This window comes from Ahaetulla prasina, chromosome 7 (genome assembly GCF_028640845.1).
Source record: "Ahaetulla prasina isolate Xishuangbanna chromosome 7, ASM2864084v1, whole genome shotgun sequence".
NCBI classification, from domain to species: Eukaryota; Metazoa; Chordata; class Lepidosauria; order Squamata; family Colubridae; genus Ahaetulla; species Ahaetulla prasina.
The window spans coordinates 92,061,891-92,080,886 of record NC_080545.1 but is presented as its reverse complement, the minus strand read 5'-3'; the positions used below and the strand labels follow the sequence as shown (position 1 = coordinate 92,080,886).

The following is an 18,996-nucleotide window of genomic DNA, read 5'->3' as shown; positions in this document are numbered from 1 at the left end:
CAGCGGAAGCTTACAGAAGTGCTTGCAAAGCAGAGTCAGCAGACGGGAGCCAGAAACGGTGGATCGTTTGGCGCATGCTTGGGTCAATGACGGTACAGACTTAAAAATATGGCAGCTCACTGAAATGGTTTACAGAAAGAAATGGCCCTGAAGTCTTGGTGAAAGCGGAAGGCAAGCAAACATAGCACCCACTCACAAGCTTTTCTAGCAAAAAAATCTGGTTCGGTGAGTTAAGTCTAGCCAAGGTTACCGAAAAATGTTGGGGGTGGGGGGGTGGGAGATTGATTTAAATCGTCTGCAAATGTTACGGTTTGGGGGTTTTTCCTCCGAGGGTCAATTGGGAGCTTTTAATGTTACTGCTTGGAACAGCAGGGGAAGACACGGGTGTTAGAACTGTGCGAAACCAGTGCAAGTGAGAAATTCCTGCTGCTTAAAATCAGCCGGCAGCAAGTGAGAACAATAAAACAGTGGAAGAGTTTGCCTTCAGAAGCGATGGGGGCTCCCATCACTGGAGGCTTTTAAAAAGAGACTGGATAGAGATTTGCCCGAAATGGTAGAAGGTCTCCTGCTTGAGTAGAAGGTTGGACTAGAAGACTTCCAAGGTCCCTCCCAACTCTGTTGTTATTCTGAAATTCAAACTCAACTTTTGCAAGTTTATTTCAAGAACACAGCCGTCTCTCCCAATACTGCTTTTAGTGTGGCACATTTTCTCTCTGGCCCTTCGGGACGAATTTTTACTGGGATGATGTAAAACAACGGTGTTCGGAGCTGTTTAATTAAAGACACTAAAAAGGGGCGATCCACATCTACGCACCCCCTAAAAATAAATGTGTTAACAAAAGAAAAACACATGGATACAAAACTGTTAGATATGTGTTGTAAAAACATTGCAGTTGTAATTTAAATTCATTGTGGCATAATAGAAATGAAGAACAAAATGCACTTTTAGACTCTCATTTTGGGGGAAAGAAGGAGTAAGTTCGAAACTCAGTTCAGACTTTACAATGAATTCAGTGACCAATTGAAACATAGTGTTCAATGCTGAAATCAATATGAGCGAACAAATAGTTGATTCTAATAAAGAAGAATATCTGTAGATCAGGATTGAAATGAGGAGTCCTTGATGCTATCTCAGCTGGGTTTTTTTTTCCTTTTCTTTCTTGGAAACATTTCCTTAACCAAACTAGGTAATATCATCAGTGCTAGTGTAGCACTGTGCTAATCTAGCACTGATGCTGTAACCTCTTTGGGTAATTAAACGTCTGCAAGAAAACAACCAAGCTCAGACAGCACTAAGGAATTGCTGATTCAATGCACAACAATCCCTCAAAGATGGGGCTTCATCAGTGCATGGGGAACACTTTTAAAACCACCATGCATTCATCTTGCAAATTTTGGGGCAAGAAGGCCCAGAGAGGGAGAAGCTTCTGTAAAAATCTGTTGCATTTCCTCTTTTAAGTAAGTAAAGGGAAAGGTTCCCCTTGCACATATGTGCTAGTCGTTCCCGACTCTAGGGGGTGGTGCTCATCTCCGTTTCAAAGCCAAAGAGCCAGCGCTGTCCGAAGACTTCTTTGTGGTCATGATGCCTCTGCTAGCAAAAATTTTGGCTGCCAGAGTGCTGCAGGAGGCCTTCCAGGCCCAAAACAGGGCCTCCAGAGAGCTGCTCAGGTTATAAAAGGTAAAATATTTTACCTTTCAGGCTTGCAGAATTCTGCTGCTGTAGCCTATGTCAATAATTTATAGTTCTAGTCTTCCTCTGGTCTCTCTCTCTCTCTCTCATAAGGTGATCAAGTAGATTGAGTAAGTATTAAAGGAACAAAATCACAGAAATGTACGCTTCTCTATTTTTATAAGTATATAAAACCATGTGTGTGGAAGTGCAGTCCCGTGTTACGCCCACCATGGTCACGTCCACCCCAGCCACACCCACCATGGCTACGCCCAGCCCCCGCAGCCCTGAACCTCCGAGGTCAAACACAACCTTGATGCGGCACTCAATCAAATTGAGTTTGACACCCCTGACCTCAGAATCAGAAATAAAGAATTTAGATAAAAGTGTAATATTTCAAATACGACATGCCAAATTCTTAAGGCACTAGGCATGTGACTGGTTGCAAGCCCAACCTACAGTAGCTATTCCACACAATCATTAGTTGTAGTTTTCCAGTAGGTCTAGAACAACGGCCAGTGAATACATAAAAATTCATAAAGAGTTATTGTTCTATAACACCTGAGGGGTTATAGATCCTCCATTTGTGAGGTTCAGGAACCAAACCCAAATGCAAGAGTGCTCACACAACTGTTGTTGTTAGAACTTCTGTAGGAACTAAACACAGATAACCATAGAGCACTGCATTTTCCAATGTAATATAGGCCATCAATTTTTTTCTTAACAGTATCCCTTTGTAGCCCACATAATACAAACACACCAGTCTCTATACAAAATCAATCAATCAATCAACTGAATTGAAAATAAATGGAAAAAAACACATATACTGGCACTGGGTGGAGTCAGCCTGAAATACTGCATTCTAATCACTGTGCCATCAGGGCTCTTTAGGCAGTTTTAATCTACAACTGTTTGATCATTGCTGATATTAATCAAGCTTTTCTCATTTCAAATTATAACTCTTGCTGAGTTCTGAAGAGTACCTTGATGAACGTATCTTTTCTTTTATGTACACTGAGAACATATGCACCAAGACAAATTCCTTGTGTGTCCAATCACACTTGGCCAATAAAAAATTCTATTCTATTCTATTCTAATCAAATGAAAAGGTATCTGGCAATCTGATACTCATCGGTCATGTGGTCCAAGCTAAGAAATGATTAATAAACCAGGCTTTACAAGTGTTCACCTGGATGAGAACCAAGCATAAATTATTCTACTATGAAATTATTAATCCTAGCAACAGTTGAGGAATCCAGAAACAGTGTATTTAATGTTATTATATCACTGGTTTACCATTACCAGTATTAGCTGGAATAAGCAAGCCATTGTAAGCAATTCTAAAACTTGATCTACTTCTGCTGAAATTGCTGAGGTAAAAAAAATTTAGTTAATTTAATTTAATGTTCAAAAACACTGATGCTGCACCGAGCCATTAATATCAAAGGCTGATGTTACGACGCCCCACCCATGGTCACACGACCGCCTTTCGGGTGGTTAGCAACAGGCCCTCATTTCCATGGTTTGCAGCATCCCGTAGTTATGTAAAATCTAAATAATAAATAAATCTAAAAAATCTAAATAATAAATAATAAATGTGACCATGATTTACAATGTTTTCTGCCAGAAACCAATATTTACTTTGTTTCTGGCAAAAAGTGCCAATTGTGGACAATGGGTTTGCTTAACAACCGCCACAGAGAAGTTGTAAAATCAGGTTGGTCACGTGATGGCCTGTATAACAATCAGCATGACCTACGTCTGTAATTTTAAGCTCAATTGATTTTTATTTGTATGTTATGCTTTTATGCGCTTTTAATTACTTATTTTATTAACTTGTTTCGTGTCGTAGAATTGCATTGATATTCATAATTTGCTTGTGCTGATCTATAACTATAATAAATCATCCTCTCTCTCTTATCTATTTTGCCTTTAACAGGTGTATAAGTACCATTCAAGGTTCTACTTCTAACCTATAAAAGCCTATAGAAAAAGAGTCCAGGATATATTCTATATATCCTATATCCTAAAAAACGCTATCCCCTTAATCCAACTAGCTCCCATTTTAATTGCTTTTTAGAAAGTAGGAAAAAACATGGTTTTTCTGACAGGCCTTTGGAATCGAATATACACTCTGTTTCCTATCTAATCAATAGTAAGGTAAAAAGGTAAAGGTTCCTCTCGCACATATGTGCTAGTTGTTCCTAACTCTAGGGGACTCATCTCCATTTCAAAGCCGAAGAGCCATCGCGGTTCGAAGACGTCTCCGTGGTCATGTGGCCGGCCTGACTAAATGCCAAAGGTGCACGGAACGCTGTTACCTTCCCACCAAAGGTGGTCCCTATTTTTCTACTTGCATTTTTTACGTGCTTTCGAACTGCTAGGTTGGCAGAAGCTGGGGCAAGTAACGGGAGCTCATTCCGTTATGCGGTGCTAGGGATTCGAACCGCTGAACTTTCTGATTGACAAGCTCAGTGTCTTAGCCACTAAGCCACCATGTCCCCTTAATCAATAGTAGGCTATAATAAATTTTACTGATTTCCCCCCCACTTATTATCCTTATGGTTCTTATTGATTTTTGTGATTTGATTTGCAAACTGCACAGAGATCTGTAACTTTGGTGATACAGAAATACTCGGAACACCATAAACAACAAATAAATAATTTATCTCAGCTCCTTTTCAGTGGATTGTTTCGAAGCTTTCTTGAGAATTTAAATCAATATTCAGAGCAAAAGCAAAGATAGCATCAGAATGATTAAACACAATAACCTGATTTATTTTGAATGTTTTTATTGACAAAAATTTTCCAGAAATAATGAATGTATTAGGTGATAAATTTATCAATCATAAATTTAGTATAACTGGGGAATTCAATATGACTCTGCAAATCACCCTTCTTGGACAGGAAATTATGCTGATGACTCACATCTAAGAGCACAAATAGCTTGGGAGACTTCTACTTCTGTGCCTGTTTCCTTGAATTAAAGTACTATACTGGGGAAAAGGGTGGGATTTAAATGGCCTCTGGTGGCTCAGCAGATTAAGTCTGTCTGTTATTAACACAGCTGCTTGCAATTACTGCAAGTTCAAGTCCCACCAGGCCCAAGGTTGACTCAGCCTTCCATCCTTTATAAGGTAGGTAAAATGAGGACCCAGATGGTTGGGGGCAATTAAGTTGACTTTGTATATAATATACAAATGGATGAAGACTATTGCTTAACACAGTGTAAGCCACCCTGAGTCTTCGGAGAAGGGCGGGATATAAATTCAATTTTTTTTAAAAAATGCAATGGCTAAATAAATGTTTGTACCAACATAACATTATGGGTATGATATCTCATGCTTTTTCACTGGCTGAAATTGTATACAATTGTAGAACTAAAAGGAACAACTAGAAAAGAGATTCCAACATAGGGTTTCCTTTTCAAACTTCCTACAATGAAGCAAATGAATGCAAATTCACCCTAACTTAATTAACATAAGCAAGCTGAATATTCATTTGTGGAAAAAGTATACTACAACTCATTCTGATCAGCCTTTTTTCTCAATTTAAAAAAATAACTCTCCATCTAAAGATTCCAAAGAGGAGTATGTCATTCATTTTGAATATTCATCCATACTATCAGCTGGCCAGCACTATTTAAATGATTTGATCTTGAATAGAAAAATAAGTCACAACTTAAAAAATATCTTTAATCCAATAACCTAAAAGGCACAAACTAAATTATACATAATGTTTTCCAGGTCTACTTCAATATTGTAGCTTGATAATGTGGCTTTGGCTGTATTCTTCAGTTAGCCAGTACTGTGGGATTATTTAAAAATTAAATAACCTATATTAAAACAGTAAATATACCTAAAATCCACAAATAACCTAAAAATATATGCAACATGAATAAGATGCCTTATTCAATAACAAGAAGTAATTTTGCTTCTAATACAGATGTAGCTAAAAGTGATCTTCAAATGACATTTCTCCATAACTGAGACTCACACAGATGATCTTAATTCTAGTACAGAAAAAGCTAAATCTCAAAAGGAAAGAATTTAGTGTATGATTAGATTATATTGATGTACAGGGATAATTAGGGACATAGAGTCTAGCAAGAAACAATGGGATTTAATTTCATAATATAACCTACCCGTATTAATCGTAAAAGTTATTTTAAATTTTCACAATTAAAAAGAAGAAAATTTGAAAAATTAGCTTGGCAATGAGTTAAGGTATTTCTAAAAAGACTTCACTGAGCTGCCATAATTTTTGTCAGTGTATGTAGTACTGAATGACTAATAAAATACCTGAATTGAAACTATTCCAGTCTAGTAGTTTGTATGATCTTGTGTTACCCATAATTCCGACAAAGGCTGAGTTCAAAACAGCAAATAAGTAGATCAGTTATGGCAGCAGAATATAGTGAAAAGAAAGAAAAAGAACCCACACATACATCAACACACACACACGCACACACACACACCAAGAACACAACTGAGAGGGTTGCTCCAAAAGAACTGGAAAGACACAGACAGCAGAGTTAATATGAGAATGAAAACAGAGAAAGACAGAAGGAATATACTGTGTTAATCTAAGTGTAGGCAATAAGTAAAACAAATAAAAAATTATTAATACCAACTTTTGAAAGTTTGGGTTACGTTTCTCCATGCACTGCTAGTAGTTTATGCACTTTAAAGTCTAGCCTATTTGTGCTAGAAGTGGCTCATAACAGGGTTCCCCCCCCCCTTTTAAAGCAGAAGACTTGGCAGATATAGCACTATACAAAAAATATTAACGTTTTATCAGCATAACCTTTAATCATGTTTCATGGTATTAGCTTACTAACCATTCCTAAACAAATAAACAAACAAACAAATAAGATTTGTAGAAAATAAAAATAAAAAATTCTTACAGTTGACTACATATTAAGAGGTTGACCTGTGTCTACAAGCACAAAACCACAAAAGTAAGCATATTGACACCCAAAGTTCATGCCATGGCCAAAAGCAATGGTGACCATTTGCACATCATTGTCTCTTTGAAAGTAACATTATTTTGATAATAGGGTATAAACAGTACAAAAAAACAAGAGTTAGACACTGAGGAGGCAAGCTTGTCTTATCTGGCAAGAATAGACATGCATTTTGGAAGGGAGAAAGTTTCTTTGGGAAACTGGAGGTAAGAAATGTCTTTGGCTGAAGGAAAGTTTTAATTTTTGGTACTTTCACCTGAGAGATGGGGGGAAGCAGAGGATGACGAGAATTAAAAATTGATCTAAGTAAAAAAAAAATCCAATTAAAATGGGTAGGCCAACGTCTCTTTTTGATTCTTGTCAAAACAGATGTATCAGGTAAGGAAAAAATTTTTTTTTACCAACAAAGAAGAATATTTGTAGCTCAGGGTTGAAACGAGGTGTCTTTGAGCTTGGTTATTTTCTTGCAGATGTTTCATTATCCAAACTAGGTAACATCATAAAACCATTTTTCCTTCCGCCCCGCAAATGGATATTTGCAAGATCTAAAGCAGCAACTATATTGACACTGATTGCTAGAGTTTGCAAAAAAGGTATTTAGCACAGCAATGGCCACAAAGATTAACAAGGAGAAGATTATTAGAAGAAAAAAAGTTAGCTGGCTTATTGTCCCAGAGAGAATCTGTTATGGCAAACACGGTTGCTGCAGTCAAGGTCTTGATATTAGCTATCCAAGATAGAGGTTCCTCTGCTAACGATCATTCTTCTGACGTTTTATTAAAAAATTCATTGCATTCAATTTAATCTTCCACTAAAGCAGACAAGGTAACCAGAGAAGCATTCGATTCAGATGATCAAAGATATCCTAAAGGAGAATACACAACCTGCAGGTAAATTTGCTGGCTGTTTTTGTTCCTAGTGGAGGCTTTCATTCACATCAGAATTTCCTCATAAGGAAGATGGGAAAGGGGACCAGAGGGAATTATAGGAAAAGACTAGGCAAGTCTACAAGCTGGAATCAGCCTGCGAGGAATCGTCTGGATAACTTTTGTACGTTCCTAAGAAAATGTTCTCAAAACTTCTTGGAGAAAAAAAAAGTGTCTTCTATCAAACATTTATTTGTTTAGTGGTAAGGTAAAGGTTTCCCTCGCACATACGTGCTAGTCATTGCCAACTCTAGGGGGCGGTGCTCATCTCCGTTTCAAAGCCAAAGAGCCAGCGCTGTCCGAAGACGTCTCCGTGGTCATGTGGCCGGCATGACTTAACACCAAAGCTCGGAACAGCTCGGAATGCTGTTCCCTTCCCACCAAAGGTGGTCCCTATTTTTTCTACTTGCATTTTTACGTGCTTTCGAAACTGCTAGGTTGGCAGAAGCTGAGACAAGTAACAGGAACTCACCCCGTTACACGGCAGCACTAGGGATTTGAACCGCTGAGCTGCCGACCTTTCGATCGACAAGCTCAATGTCCTAGCCCCTGAGCCACCGTGTCCCTTTGTTTAGTGGTACCACAACTAAAAGACAAACAATTCCAATTAACTTCCTTCCTAGTCAATTATCACAGTTTATTTTTATTGGCTAGAAGGACCAATAGTGTTTGCCTTGTTATATGAATAGAATTATTCATTTATTTACAAATATGGCTATCTAATTAAAAAGACTGGATAGGTAGCGGAAGGGCAAGAATCAAACTCAGACTCCTATAGACCTTGGACCAGTAACTACAGAATAAAAACCTACAAACAGAACATTATTTGGGGGGGGGTTGTGCTCGTAATTAGTTTGGCAGCATTCACATTTACTGCTTCTAGTTATTGCTCAAAGATATATTCCATTTAGACTAACTCGTTTTGATCAAAGACTGGAGATCTTTTTTTTAAAAAAAATATTTCTTCAATGTGTCTACCATCTAGGGTGCTCTAACTGACTAAAAGATCAAGCAAAATAAGCAAATCTGGATGCAGGCTTTAATGCTATCTATCTAAGGAAAAATGTCTCTGTGCCAGAGTCACGTTGTTGCTCGAGCTCCTGGATGGCTGGGGAATTCTGGGAGTTGAAGTCCATACGTCTTGAAGCAGCCAAGTTTGGAGACCCTTGCTTTAAATCCATGCTTGGCAAAGCAGGTAGAATGTGTGTTTTTTTTAAGGTGACAAATCTAAATAATCATTTTCTAGAAATTCCTGCACTAATTCCCAGACTAATCCTGAGTTAGTAAGACTCCACCAAGACCAATGTACATTCTGTTCCATGGGAAAACATACTAGACTGGGACAAAATTGTTATAATCACAATGAAAATGAAAAAAAAACAACAGCCTTACAAGGAAGACTTTTGTTTGACATGCATTTTCTAGCCCTAATAGTAACAGATTGGACACTAGGAATCAACCATCTTTAGCAAACCTAAAGGTGCTTTTCCAAAAAGCAATTAGACTTTTTTTGGAATTTTCCTTGAAAGAAGAAACTTCTCTTGCATGAGAAGTGAAACATTTCTTAAGGGGGAAAAAATACAAGAAAGTCCAGTTGCCTTTTGGAAAGTACCTTTGGGACAACCATGACCTGGACTATTGAGAATCTCCATTGACGTCTTTAACGACCTTTTTTGTAATAATTTCCTTACTAGTTAGAGGAAGCCATTTTTTACTTCCAAAATGTACTTCTGGTTGGGTTAAACAGATCTTTTAAAGACATTTTATGTAATTTTTAGAACCTTATCTAAATCATCATCATTCATGTCAGTTGGCATTCTTCGGTACCAAAATTTATAAAGACTTAAAAAAAGAAATAGTACAGAAGACTTAATAAGTTTGCTCTTCTTTAAGATTCAATGTCTTATTGGGTATTTTAATTTCAGAATCTGGAAACAAAATGAAAGCAATTAATTCTAGAGTGGTATCATACGAGTCATATAACTCAATGGCACACATACACACACACACACACACACAAAAACCCGTTACAAGGAAGCTGTCTCAAATGTTTGCTAAACACCCTGTATGCTTAACCATTCAACATTTTCCAAGTTCTTATCTCCAGCAAAAAATGATAAACATAAACACAAGAAACAAGGTCAGGATGAAATGTAAGTAGATTTAGGCTTATAACGTACCTGGATTGTGGATACGATCCAAGAGTTTCACAGAGCGGGCGCTGACGACCCCACCGACGTGGAGAAGGAAGCCCGGAGGAAATGCCGTCAAAGTAAAAAACGGAAATTCCTGTGCCAATCAGAAGAACAAAACAGCCATTTGACCTCATGAACTGGTCCTACCGCTCACCAATTCAACATGCATGGATTTCATGAAATACAAATGAAAGAAGACAACTGGGAAAGGGGCTGCCTTCAAATATATACCAGGAGTTGGCAACCTCGTCAGGTCAACAGACACAGGTAAGAGTTTTGGGAAAGTCACACGGACTCTTTTGCAGCATTGCTGCATGGTCAGAGATACTCACTCCCCACAGATAAATTGATTTCACCCCCACTGAGGACTCAGGAGATGTTCATATCATCTAACGAAGCACTGGGCTGTAGCCACATACGCACGTACCCCATTTTTACTTTCTAAAAATGTTTCTGGGGTTCCATCTGCAAATGATGCTGATGCTAAAAGCTGGCATTGTAGCAGGTTGCTCTTCAAAAAAAAAAAAAAATGGAATCGCGTAGATAGAAAAGGAGGTGCCTGTCTGTACACTAGTGTCCATGGTAATGATGTTGCCTCTTCCTGGTTTACATTATGCATTAAGCAAGCAAAATGTATGCCATCCAGTTTGCTTGGGGCAGCAGACATCTCAAAAGCCAATAAAATACTACTTTCCCCCACATAATCCTGCTACTAGACCAGGGGTCTCCAACCTTGGTCCCTTTAAGACTTGTGGACTTCAACTCCCAGAGTTCCTCAGCCAGCTTTGCTGGCTGAGGGACTCTGGGAGTTGAAGTCCACAAGTCTTAAAGAGACCAAGGTTGGAGACCCCCGTACTAGACAAAATTGTTAACTGTGACACCATAGAAAGCTGGGAGTCAGATTTTTTTTTATGGCGAGTGCCTTAAAAGGGAAACACTTTTTAAAGAGCTCTCCAGTTGTAGAATATAATCCCATGTTTTTATTTGGAAATTTGACGTACTAATCTCATTTACTGCTGCTTCTCCTTATTATAAATCATAATGCTGTGTACATTTACTCGGGAGAAAATTACTGTTAACGATTTATTTTTAAATAAGGATTCGTACAATGTGGCTGTTGAAATCTAACACTTCAACCCTAGACTTCAACTCTAAAGGACCCTGAAAGAAATAGATTAGCTAGACCAGGGGGTCTCCACCCTTGGTCCCTTTAAGACTTGTGGACTTCAACTCCCAGAGTTCCTCAGCCAGCTTTGGGACTCTGGGCGTTGAAGTCCACAAGTCTTAAAGGGACCAAGGTTGGAGACCCCTGAGCTAGATCAGTTTCTGTTAAATTTTCAGGCCAGTATGCAGTTATGGAGACCACACTAACGTTGCTCGTTGATCTACTGTGGTGGAGCCAGGATAGGGGTAGTACAATCATCCTAGTGCTCCTTGATCTCTTGGCACGTTTCAGTATCACCAACTGCTGCATTCTCTTAGGCAGCTTCAGGGATTGGAAGTGGAAGGCTCTACTCTGTGGTGGTTCTCCTGCTTTGTGTCCAGTTTCAATCCTGACATGTCACACCTATAATCTGTTAGTGCCCCGGGGTTCAATTCTCTCTCCTGTTTTCACATTCACAGGAATCCACTAGGAGATCATCCATCAATTTGGAGTTGAATATCGTCAATATGCTAACGAGCCCCAATTATACCTGGGCTGACTATGAGATGCAGTTGAAGATCAGCTCCAGATGTGCAGGTCTAGATGGGGAGGAACAGACTTAAGCTCAATCTTTCTTTGCTTGACCCCTCCCCCCCGTTTCCGTGATACCCCACCTTGATTCTTTAATGGGGTGCCCGTTGACATGGGGGTCTCTTTGAATTCACAGCTCCTGCTTGAAGCCTTTGTATACAGGTACATCGAAGTGTGCCGGTGACACCTGTTCGTGGACTAGAAGGTCCTTTGAACAGCCATTCATGCCTGTGTCACCTCTCGATTGGATTATTGTAACGCATTCTACTTGGAGCTGTCCTGGAAGACCACAACTGGGCCACAACTGGGCCCAGTTGACCACAACTGGGCCACATCTGCATAGGCAGTGATGGGTATGTTGTGGAACATATATATGACCCCGCTGCTTTGTGAGCTGCACTGACTGCCAATTGACTACTGGATGCAATTCTTATCTTATTCATAAAGCCCTTTATGGCATAGGACCTGGCTACTAGAGGGACGGCTTCCGTCCATTCAGTGCAGGCACAGACCTAGTTAATTAAGTAGCGCCTCTCACGGGATCTAGAGAGCATAACTTCTTGGAGATTACTCCTGCTCTGTGGAATGATACATTGGCAATGATCTTTACAGCTCCTATCCTATTGACTTTCTACAAATGATTAAAGGCACTATTGTTCTCCCAGGCCTTGGGTGAACATGGCTGTTGAGATCCTTTGGCAGGGCTGTCAAAGGCGCGGCCCCGCCCACGCCTGGTTTAGCGAAGGGGGAAAAAGTCATGAGACGTCATGTGACAACATCGTGTTTGACACCCCTGCCCTATGGTGTGGGTGCTTTGGTCTTGACTTCCAGTTACCTGTATGCTTTTATTTTGATATTTCTGTTATCTTTTATATTTAAAAAAAATTAATTGTAAGCTGGACGTAGATGCGGTGGAATTGAGGGACCTCACCCAAATTTAAAAAATAACAGCAACTTAACCTTGATTCAGAAATACTTGCTTCCTACAGACAAGGTAAAAAGAAAATATATAAGAACTGGAAATATGTGCTTGGATAGAAGTTTTAATACGAAACACAGCTAGAGGATCTTCATTTTAGAATCCACTGGATAATGTTTGGAAGAAGAGGAGCAAGCATCTCATTCTGGCAATGGCTATTGCTGGATTAACAAAAAATCTCTGACGCTATTAGGAAAACTGTGAGTGGCATGGTGGCCTAGTGATGAAAACACTCGCCTCCCACTCGGAAGGTTGAGAGTTCAATTCTAGGTGGTGGCAGATGTTTTTCTCCTAGGGCACCAAGAAAAAATATCTGCTGAGAATGTTGTGTGGTGTCAGGAAGGGCATCCAGCCAGTAAATGCTCAGCTCCATCCAGTCACCCAGACTCTACTCTGAATTAAGGGATTGCAGGATCATAAAAAAGGAGTAGTGTTACGAAAACTGCTGCTTTAAAGCACTAAACTATAATTTAATAATTTCTCTTTTATTGGCACTGATTTAATTTGGTCATAGATAAGGATTCTGTATTTTTTTTAAAAAAATATTCAATTCAGATAAAAGGTATTTCACCATAACAGATATGCATGCCTACGTGGTTCTTGTGGAAGAGGACCTTAAAGAGGGTAGTCTGTCTGTCTGTCTGTCTGGCATAGAGTATTTAGCTAGCTAGCAAATCAAAAATATATAGAATATTCACAGGGGGAAAATGGATTTCCATTTGTCAATTTTAGAAAATAACGAAGGAAGAAGTAATAAATCAGAAATGTATAGAATAACCACAGGGAAAAATATGGATTTCCATTTATCAATTTTAGGAAATAACGAGGAAAGAAGTAGAAAAGGAAGGAGAGAAGAAATGAAGAGAATGGCTTATTTCACAAATTAGTGTTTACTAACCAGACAGAAGAGGGAGGGAAAAATCACTGCCTCTTGTGGGGAATCGTAATTACAGTTTCTCCTAACCACAAACCATAAAGTTCATATTCTAAATACTCTATGCCAACAGTCTCTAATCTTTCTGGCGAAATGGGGGGCGGCAGTGGGGGGGGGGAGGTCATGGTTTCGCACACTTGCCCATTACTTATGTGACCCACTTCCAACTGAGGTGCAGTCTTGCACTGGGCCATAGAGTGGGGTTTAAGGACTCCTGCTCTATGCCTTCAAGTACAGTCCGTTTTAGATTAGTTAATTTTATGAAGGAATATGTTTTTCTTTAAATCTAGGGAAAGGAGAAACAGAAACAAGAAAGCAGATGGGGGGAAAAAATCCCTGCCAAGATCTTTGGGTTTAAAATCCACTAAGGTTCTCCAACTACCGTTCCAAAATAAATTTTCTCAACAAGCTAATATAAACCTTAGCTTCACTTTATGGTTCAAATGTGAGACTCAATTATAAATCTCAAGTGGAACCTTTTGAACCCATCCGTGAGGTTGTGCTACAAAAAATAACTGAAGTAACAGCTTAAATGTAGTTTTAAATTGGGCTTTTAAATTGGGGCTTTTAAATGGGTTTTTTTAAATTGTATTTAAAATTTTAGGCTGTATATTGAATTAGTTTTTTATACTGTTTTTAATTTGTATTATATGTATGGTGGTTTTATTGGCTGTGAACCGCCCTGAGTCCTTCGGGAGAAGGGCGGTATACAAATTTAATAAATAAATAAATAAACAAACATGGAGACCTAGTAATCGTTTTGCATTTACAGTGAAATTTTCTCAGTTTTCCAGATCTTGATATAATGGACTGCTTGCAAGAGAAGACCAGGTTTATACAGATGTTTTACATAATGTCATTTGCAAGATGTAATTAACATGCAAATGGAAAATTACTAAGACAAATTATTTTTGTATTTAAGAGATATTAGTGAATAACTGAGATTCTGTTTAAGCAAGGTTTCACTGTATTTGCACTGAATAAACATAGACTATCTTGAATTTGATATCTACGTCTTTTAATTGGGGGATCATTTTAGGTAAATACCAACCGCCAAACTGGCTATGCTGCCATGACCCTGCTGAATTTATTTCTATTTACGTAGAATAACTAATATGCAAATCCATGACCTATTTTCACAAAATCTTATTAGACCGAGAAGATTAAAAATGTTTTTATGTGAAGAACATACCTAATGAAAAGCATCAAATGAATTAGTTCTGTGCTTTAATATCTTAATTCAACATATTCCAGTTTTTCACCCTACTGGAAAAAGCGTTTTCTATTGCAGTGTACAAATTATACATATGAAAAATAGTAAAGTTTACAAATTCCTACTGCCACCTGGGGTGTTTCGTTAGGATACACAGGTTAAATAATGTTATATTTCAGGATAACTATTATACTATTGTATTTCCCATGGAGGATCACAGAGTCACTATTGGATATGTTTCATTATAAATGCCAAAAAAAGGACTTGATTTGATAGGGGGAAAGCAGAAGCAAATAAAAAAAAAATCATAGTTCCAATATGAAGCTAATCTGAACATGCATCATGCATATTCTCTATGCATGTTTTTTGTAAAGAAGCTTTTAATACATCATTTTAAAGGCAAAATCATTTAAAAACCTCTTATAAAATTGAATGATTGTGACTTACAAAGTACATTTAAGTACTGAGACTGCAAAGTCAACATTTGTAAAGAATGAAAACATTTACTGCATATCAACCGAAAGACTAAACCCATTATCCACAATAGATCTAAATTATTAGGATAAGCAGCAAAGTCAACAAAGTCAACACTTCCCACCCACCCCCCTTTGTTAGCGTTCAAATTAAACATTACAAAATCGAATCAACGAAAAATGGTAAGTTACATGAAATGTACAGTCATGCGGAAGGTCAAAGGAGCAACTGGACTGTTTAAAAGCTCCGGAAAGCTTTCTCGAAAATTTTCTGCCTAGGAACAATTGCATAAGGAATGTGGAATTTATAATAACCGGCTCCAAATTCCTCAAATAAAAGGTCCAAGGTAGAAAAAAAAAAGAGTCTCAAAATAAATATGAACACAAAGAGATAGAGGTGAAGTGTCACACAGTAATTGGAACATACCCGCCTTCTACAGAATTTATGAGGCGATCCTCCCTTAGCAATAGGTAACACAAAAATGGGGAGAAAATTATCCACTGATACAAAGCTACTGCTATTCATTTTGAATTAATCCACACGTTAATGGGACGTGACATATAAAACATGTAATTTTAGGCATAGCCCTCTTCATTCACTGAAGTAAAATTTCACTGCTACGAACGATCTGAAATTCGCCAGGGAACGTGGGCTCCTTATTCACAATGTGGTTTTCAGCTCTAATAATCAGACTTAAATAGCTTCTCGTAAACTTTTACAGATATAAAATTAAAGTGTGCGGATAGGACATGAGGAAGGTAGCTCCTCACATGAAGGCGAGCTATTGCTTGTTTGTTTAAGCTCAGCTGACTGAAATAGAAATATGAAAAAGATAGGCTGATGAGAAAAGGATGCATATATATTTGCATTCAGGTTTATTTGTTTTGTTTTGTTTAATTTTTCCTCCAATCTCTCCTGAGACGTTTTGTCCGTCAGACCTTCCACCACTTTTGTGGCCCGTCTCTGGCCTTACTTAATCTTTATATCTTTTTTTTTTTTTAAAGTAAGGTCTCCAGAACTGGGCACAGAATTTTCAAATGGGCTCTGGCCCTGTCTAGTTCGTGTCGGAAGCACCCTTTAAGGCACTTCCGGGTTGAAAGGATTAAGCCAGTGACATCACCATTGTTCGGGTTACGCCTGTGGGAGCTCCTTTCATGTCTCCATCAAGAAGCTGGAGTGAGTGACGGGAGTTCATCCCGCCACGCAGCGGCACTTGGGTCTCGAACCTCCAACCCAGTCCTAATCATGTGAGCCACCGCGCTCCATATAGGGTTTGACTAAAAGCCCTATGCAGTGGGATTAGGTCCTCCTTTTTCTTGCTGGTGGTTCCTCTAGTGCAGTGCTTCTCAAATAGTGGGGCGCGCCCCCCAGGGGGGGTGCGAGGTTCCGTAAAGGGGGGCGCGTTTGACCTCGGCAAACACTGTCATAACAAGCTAAGCCCCGTGTTTATGTCTCTGTATCCAATCAGAGGGGGGCGCAAAAAATGTTTTCTTCTTCCTAGGGGGGCATGACAGAAAATAACTGAGAAGCACTGCTCTAGTGACACATCCCAGAATTTCGTCTGCCTTCATAGCTGCCTGGCCACACTTCACTCTTTTGCAGTCATCTGCTATGAGCACACCTTAAACCCTTTTCTTCTGCTGTTTTGTCCAACGCTGTACCTCCAGTACTTTACCTGTTCTGTCCCCCCTCGCCTCCATCCGAGTGATGGCTTAATTAGCCGGCACTATCAGCTCTGGCAGCAAAACAGCGAGCGTCTGCCAAGTGTCTCTGTTATCTCCCTCGACGCCGATGAGCCACCCAGGAACAAACAATACTTCAGCTCTAAGTTAAGCAGTTAATTTGCCTGCTACGAAGAGGCACAGCAGCTCTTGCTGCCTTTATATCCTGTGGGGTGTGGCTCCATGACTCAGCACTTCCTAGGCCTGCCCCACCCCTGCTTCTGTTGTTCTCTTCTCTCCTGCCTACGAAACCTAGGGTCCAGCCAGGCCTGACTGCCATCAGCCGAGTCTGAAGGCGTGGCCTGGGGGGGAAAGAGTCAGGGGACGGAGGCCTCGTTATCTCTTCCACCTGGCCTGCCTCTGGCTCCTGGAGCTGAGCCAGGGAAGCCGGTGCTCCCGAGGTAAATCCTGATGGCCCTTCCCCCTCACTTTCCAAGTCACTTTCTGGCAGGAGGTCCGGCTCGGGGGGCGCAGACACAACAGTACCCCTCCAGAAGATTCCTTTTCCATAAACACATGATCTTACATTAAGAAACGTTAAACTGCAGTTTCCACTTTTTTTTTTTAACCAATTTTCCACCGATGCCAAATCATCTTCCATGTTACGAATAACCCCAGGAGTGTCAACTTGATTACACACCTCTATGTCATCAGCAAAAAGACCAAAAGACCAATGAAAACCTTATGAGCTTTATGAAAATCTTCATGATGTAAATCTCTTCTTTAGAGGAATATGCCTCTGTCCAAATACAAGGTGACAAGCCTATATAATTCACAATTGCAGCAGAAAGATAATTACTTAATAATAAAGGCAACTTTCAAGTACACTTTTCCTGCACAGCAGTAGAAAAATACAGGAATGTTTCTAAACGGACAGTTCTAGGCTGAAATCCTACACATTTTTCAAGAAAATGTGAACTCAATGGCATTAGTCATCAATGGTGCTGGTATACATCAAATATATAACAGGATTTAATGAATTTCTTACCCTTTGCTCCAGAGCTGACTGAGTTTGTTGTCTTAACAGAGCTTTTAAAGGCCCCCCTTCTTTTCCAGCACTACCACTTCCCATTCCTAAAGAACATCAGCACGTAAGTCAAAGTGAAATCACATAATTAATAGACATTACATCAAAGTTATATTAAAAATACGGCACGTGTTTGATTACTAGCAAATGTAGACAACCCTGTGCAAGTCTAACCTGGGATGGTCAAAAAGCCAGAGTTGTGTATCAATTAATTTATGAAAAGATGTATTTACTAGGGGGGAAAGTAAGCTTCAGCTTCATTTAACAGGCTATAGTTTTTAATTATAATTAGCGTGCTCATTGCCTACGATTTATGTGCAAAAACTATTAAACGTGATGATGTTAGATGAAAACTTCAGTCAAGCCGTTGGCTGAAGATTATGTATGCCCCTCAGTCCAATTTGAACTTTTAAAAAATCCAAAAAAGAATTCAAAAGTTAAATATTTCAGAGGGTTTAAAGATGACATTACCATACTGCAGTCTGAGATACAAAGATGTTCACATGATCATGTGAAAATCATTGTATCTCAGACTGCAGGGTGATAATGTCATCTTTAAACACTCTGAAATATAGACCATATAGATATTTTGACATAAAAAGGGACTAAAACCTGGAATTCTGTACTGATTTAACAAGCCCACACAGTTATTAGAAAAAGGGTATAATCATACAAAGCTAAAAGAATAAAGGAAAACAATGTATTCTCAAGGCTGAAATGATGAGGCATTTCACATCAGTGTTTACAGAGTAATTCCGCTAAATTTATTCAGGAAAGGTTGTATTTAAGTCATAAAGATATAATTTAAATTCAAAGTTTCCAGTATCAGTCTTTGGTACCCCCAATTGTCATAAACACCAAACTCCCAGTAACAATAACCCTTAATAATAGTGAGTTGAATGGACGGATCAGACCCAAGATCCATATTTACAACTAATAAGGAGAGAATTCTAACTTCTCTTAACAAACCATCAGCAAACTAATTAATAGGGGGAATGCCTTAGTATGTTGGTTACGTCCAGGGGTACAATTCAATATGCTTATTACACAAACTAGAATTAAAGCTGATTTTAAACTTTTCCTTTTTTTTGGAGGGGTACTATAAAAATCCTCGTTTCTCTGGATAGAAACAATAAAAACTCCAGGATTGGCCATTA

At 39.0% G+C, this 18,996-nt stretch overlaps 1 protein-coding gene across 1 annotated transcript in view; it reads right to left on the bottom strand.

Moving 5' to 3' along the window:
* Positions 1–18,996, bottom strand: part of C2CD5 (C2 calcium dependent domain containing 5) — an 87,087-nt gene that overhangs the window by 38,952 nt on the left and 29,139 nt on the right. Inside the window, exons 9-10 of the mRNA XM_058190220.1 lie at positions 17,801–17,886; positions 9,742–9,850 (exon numbers count right to left, since the gene is read on the bottom strand). Of these exons, the coding sequence (XP_058046203.1) occupies positions 9,742–9,850; positions 17,801–17,886 (195 nt within the window). The remainder of the gene's footprint in view (positions 1–9,741; positions 9,851–17,800; positions 17,887–18,996) is intronic.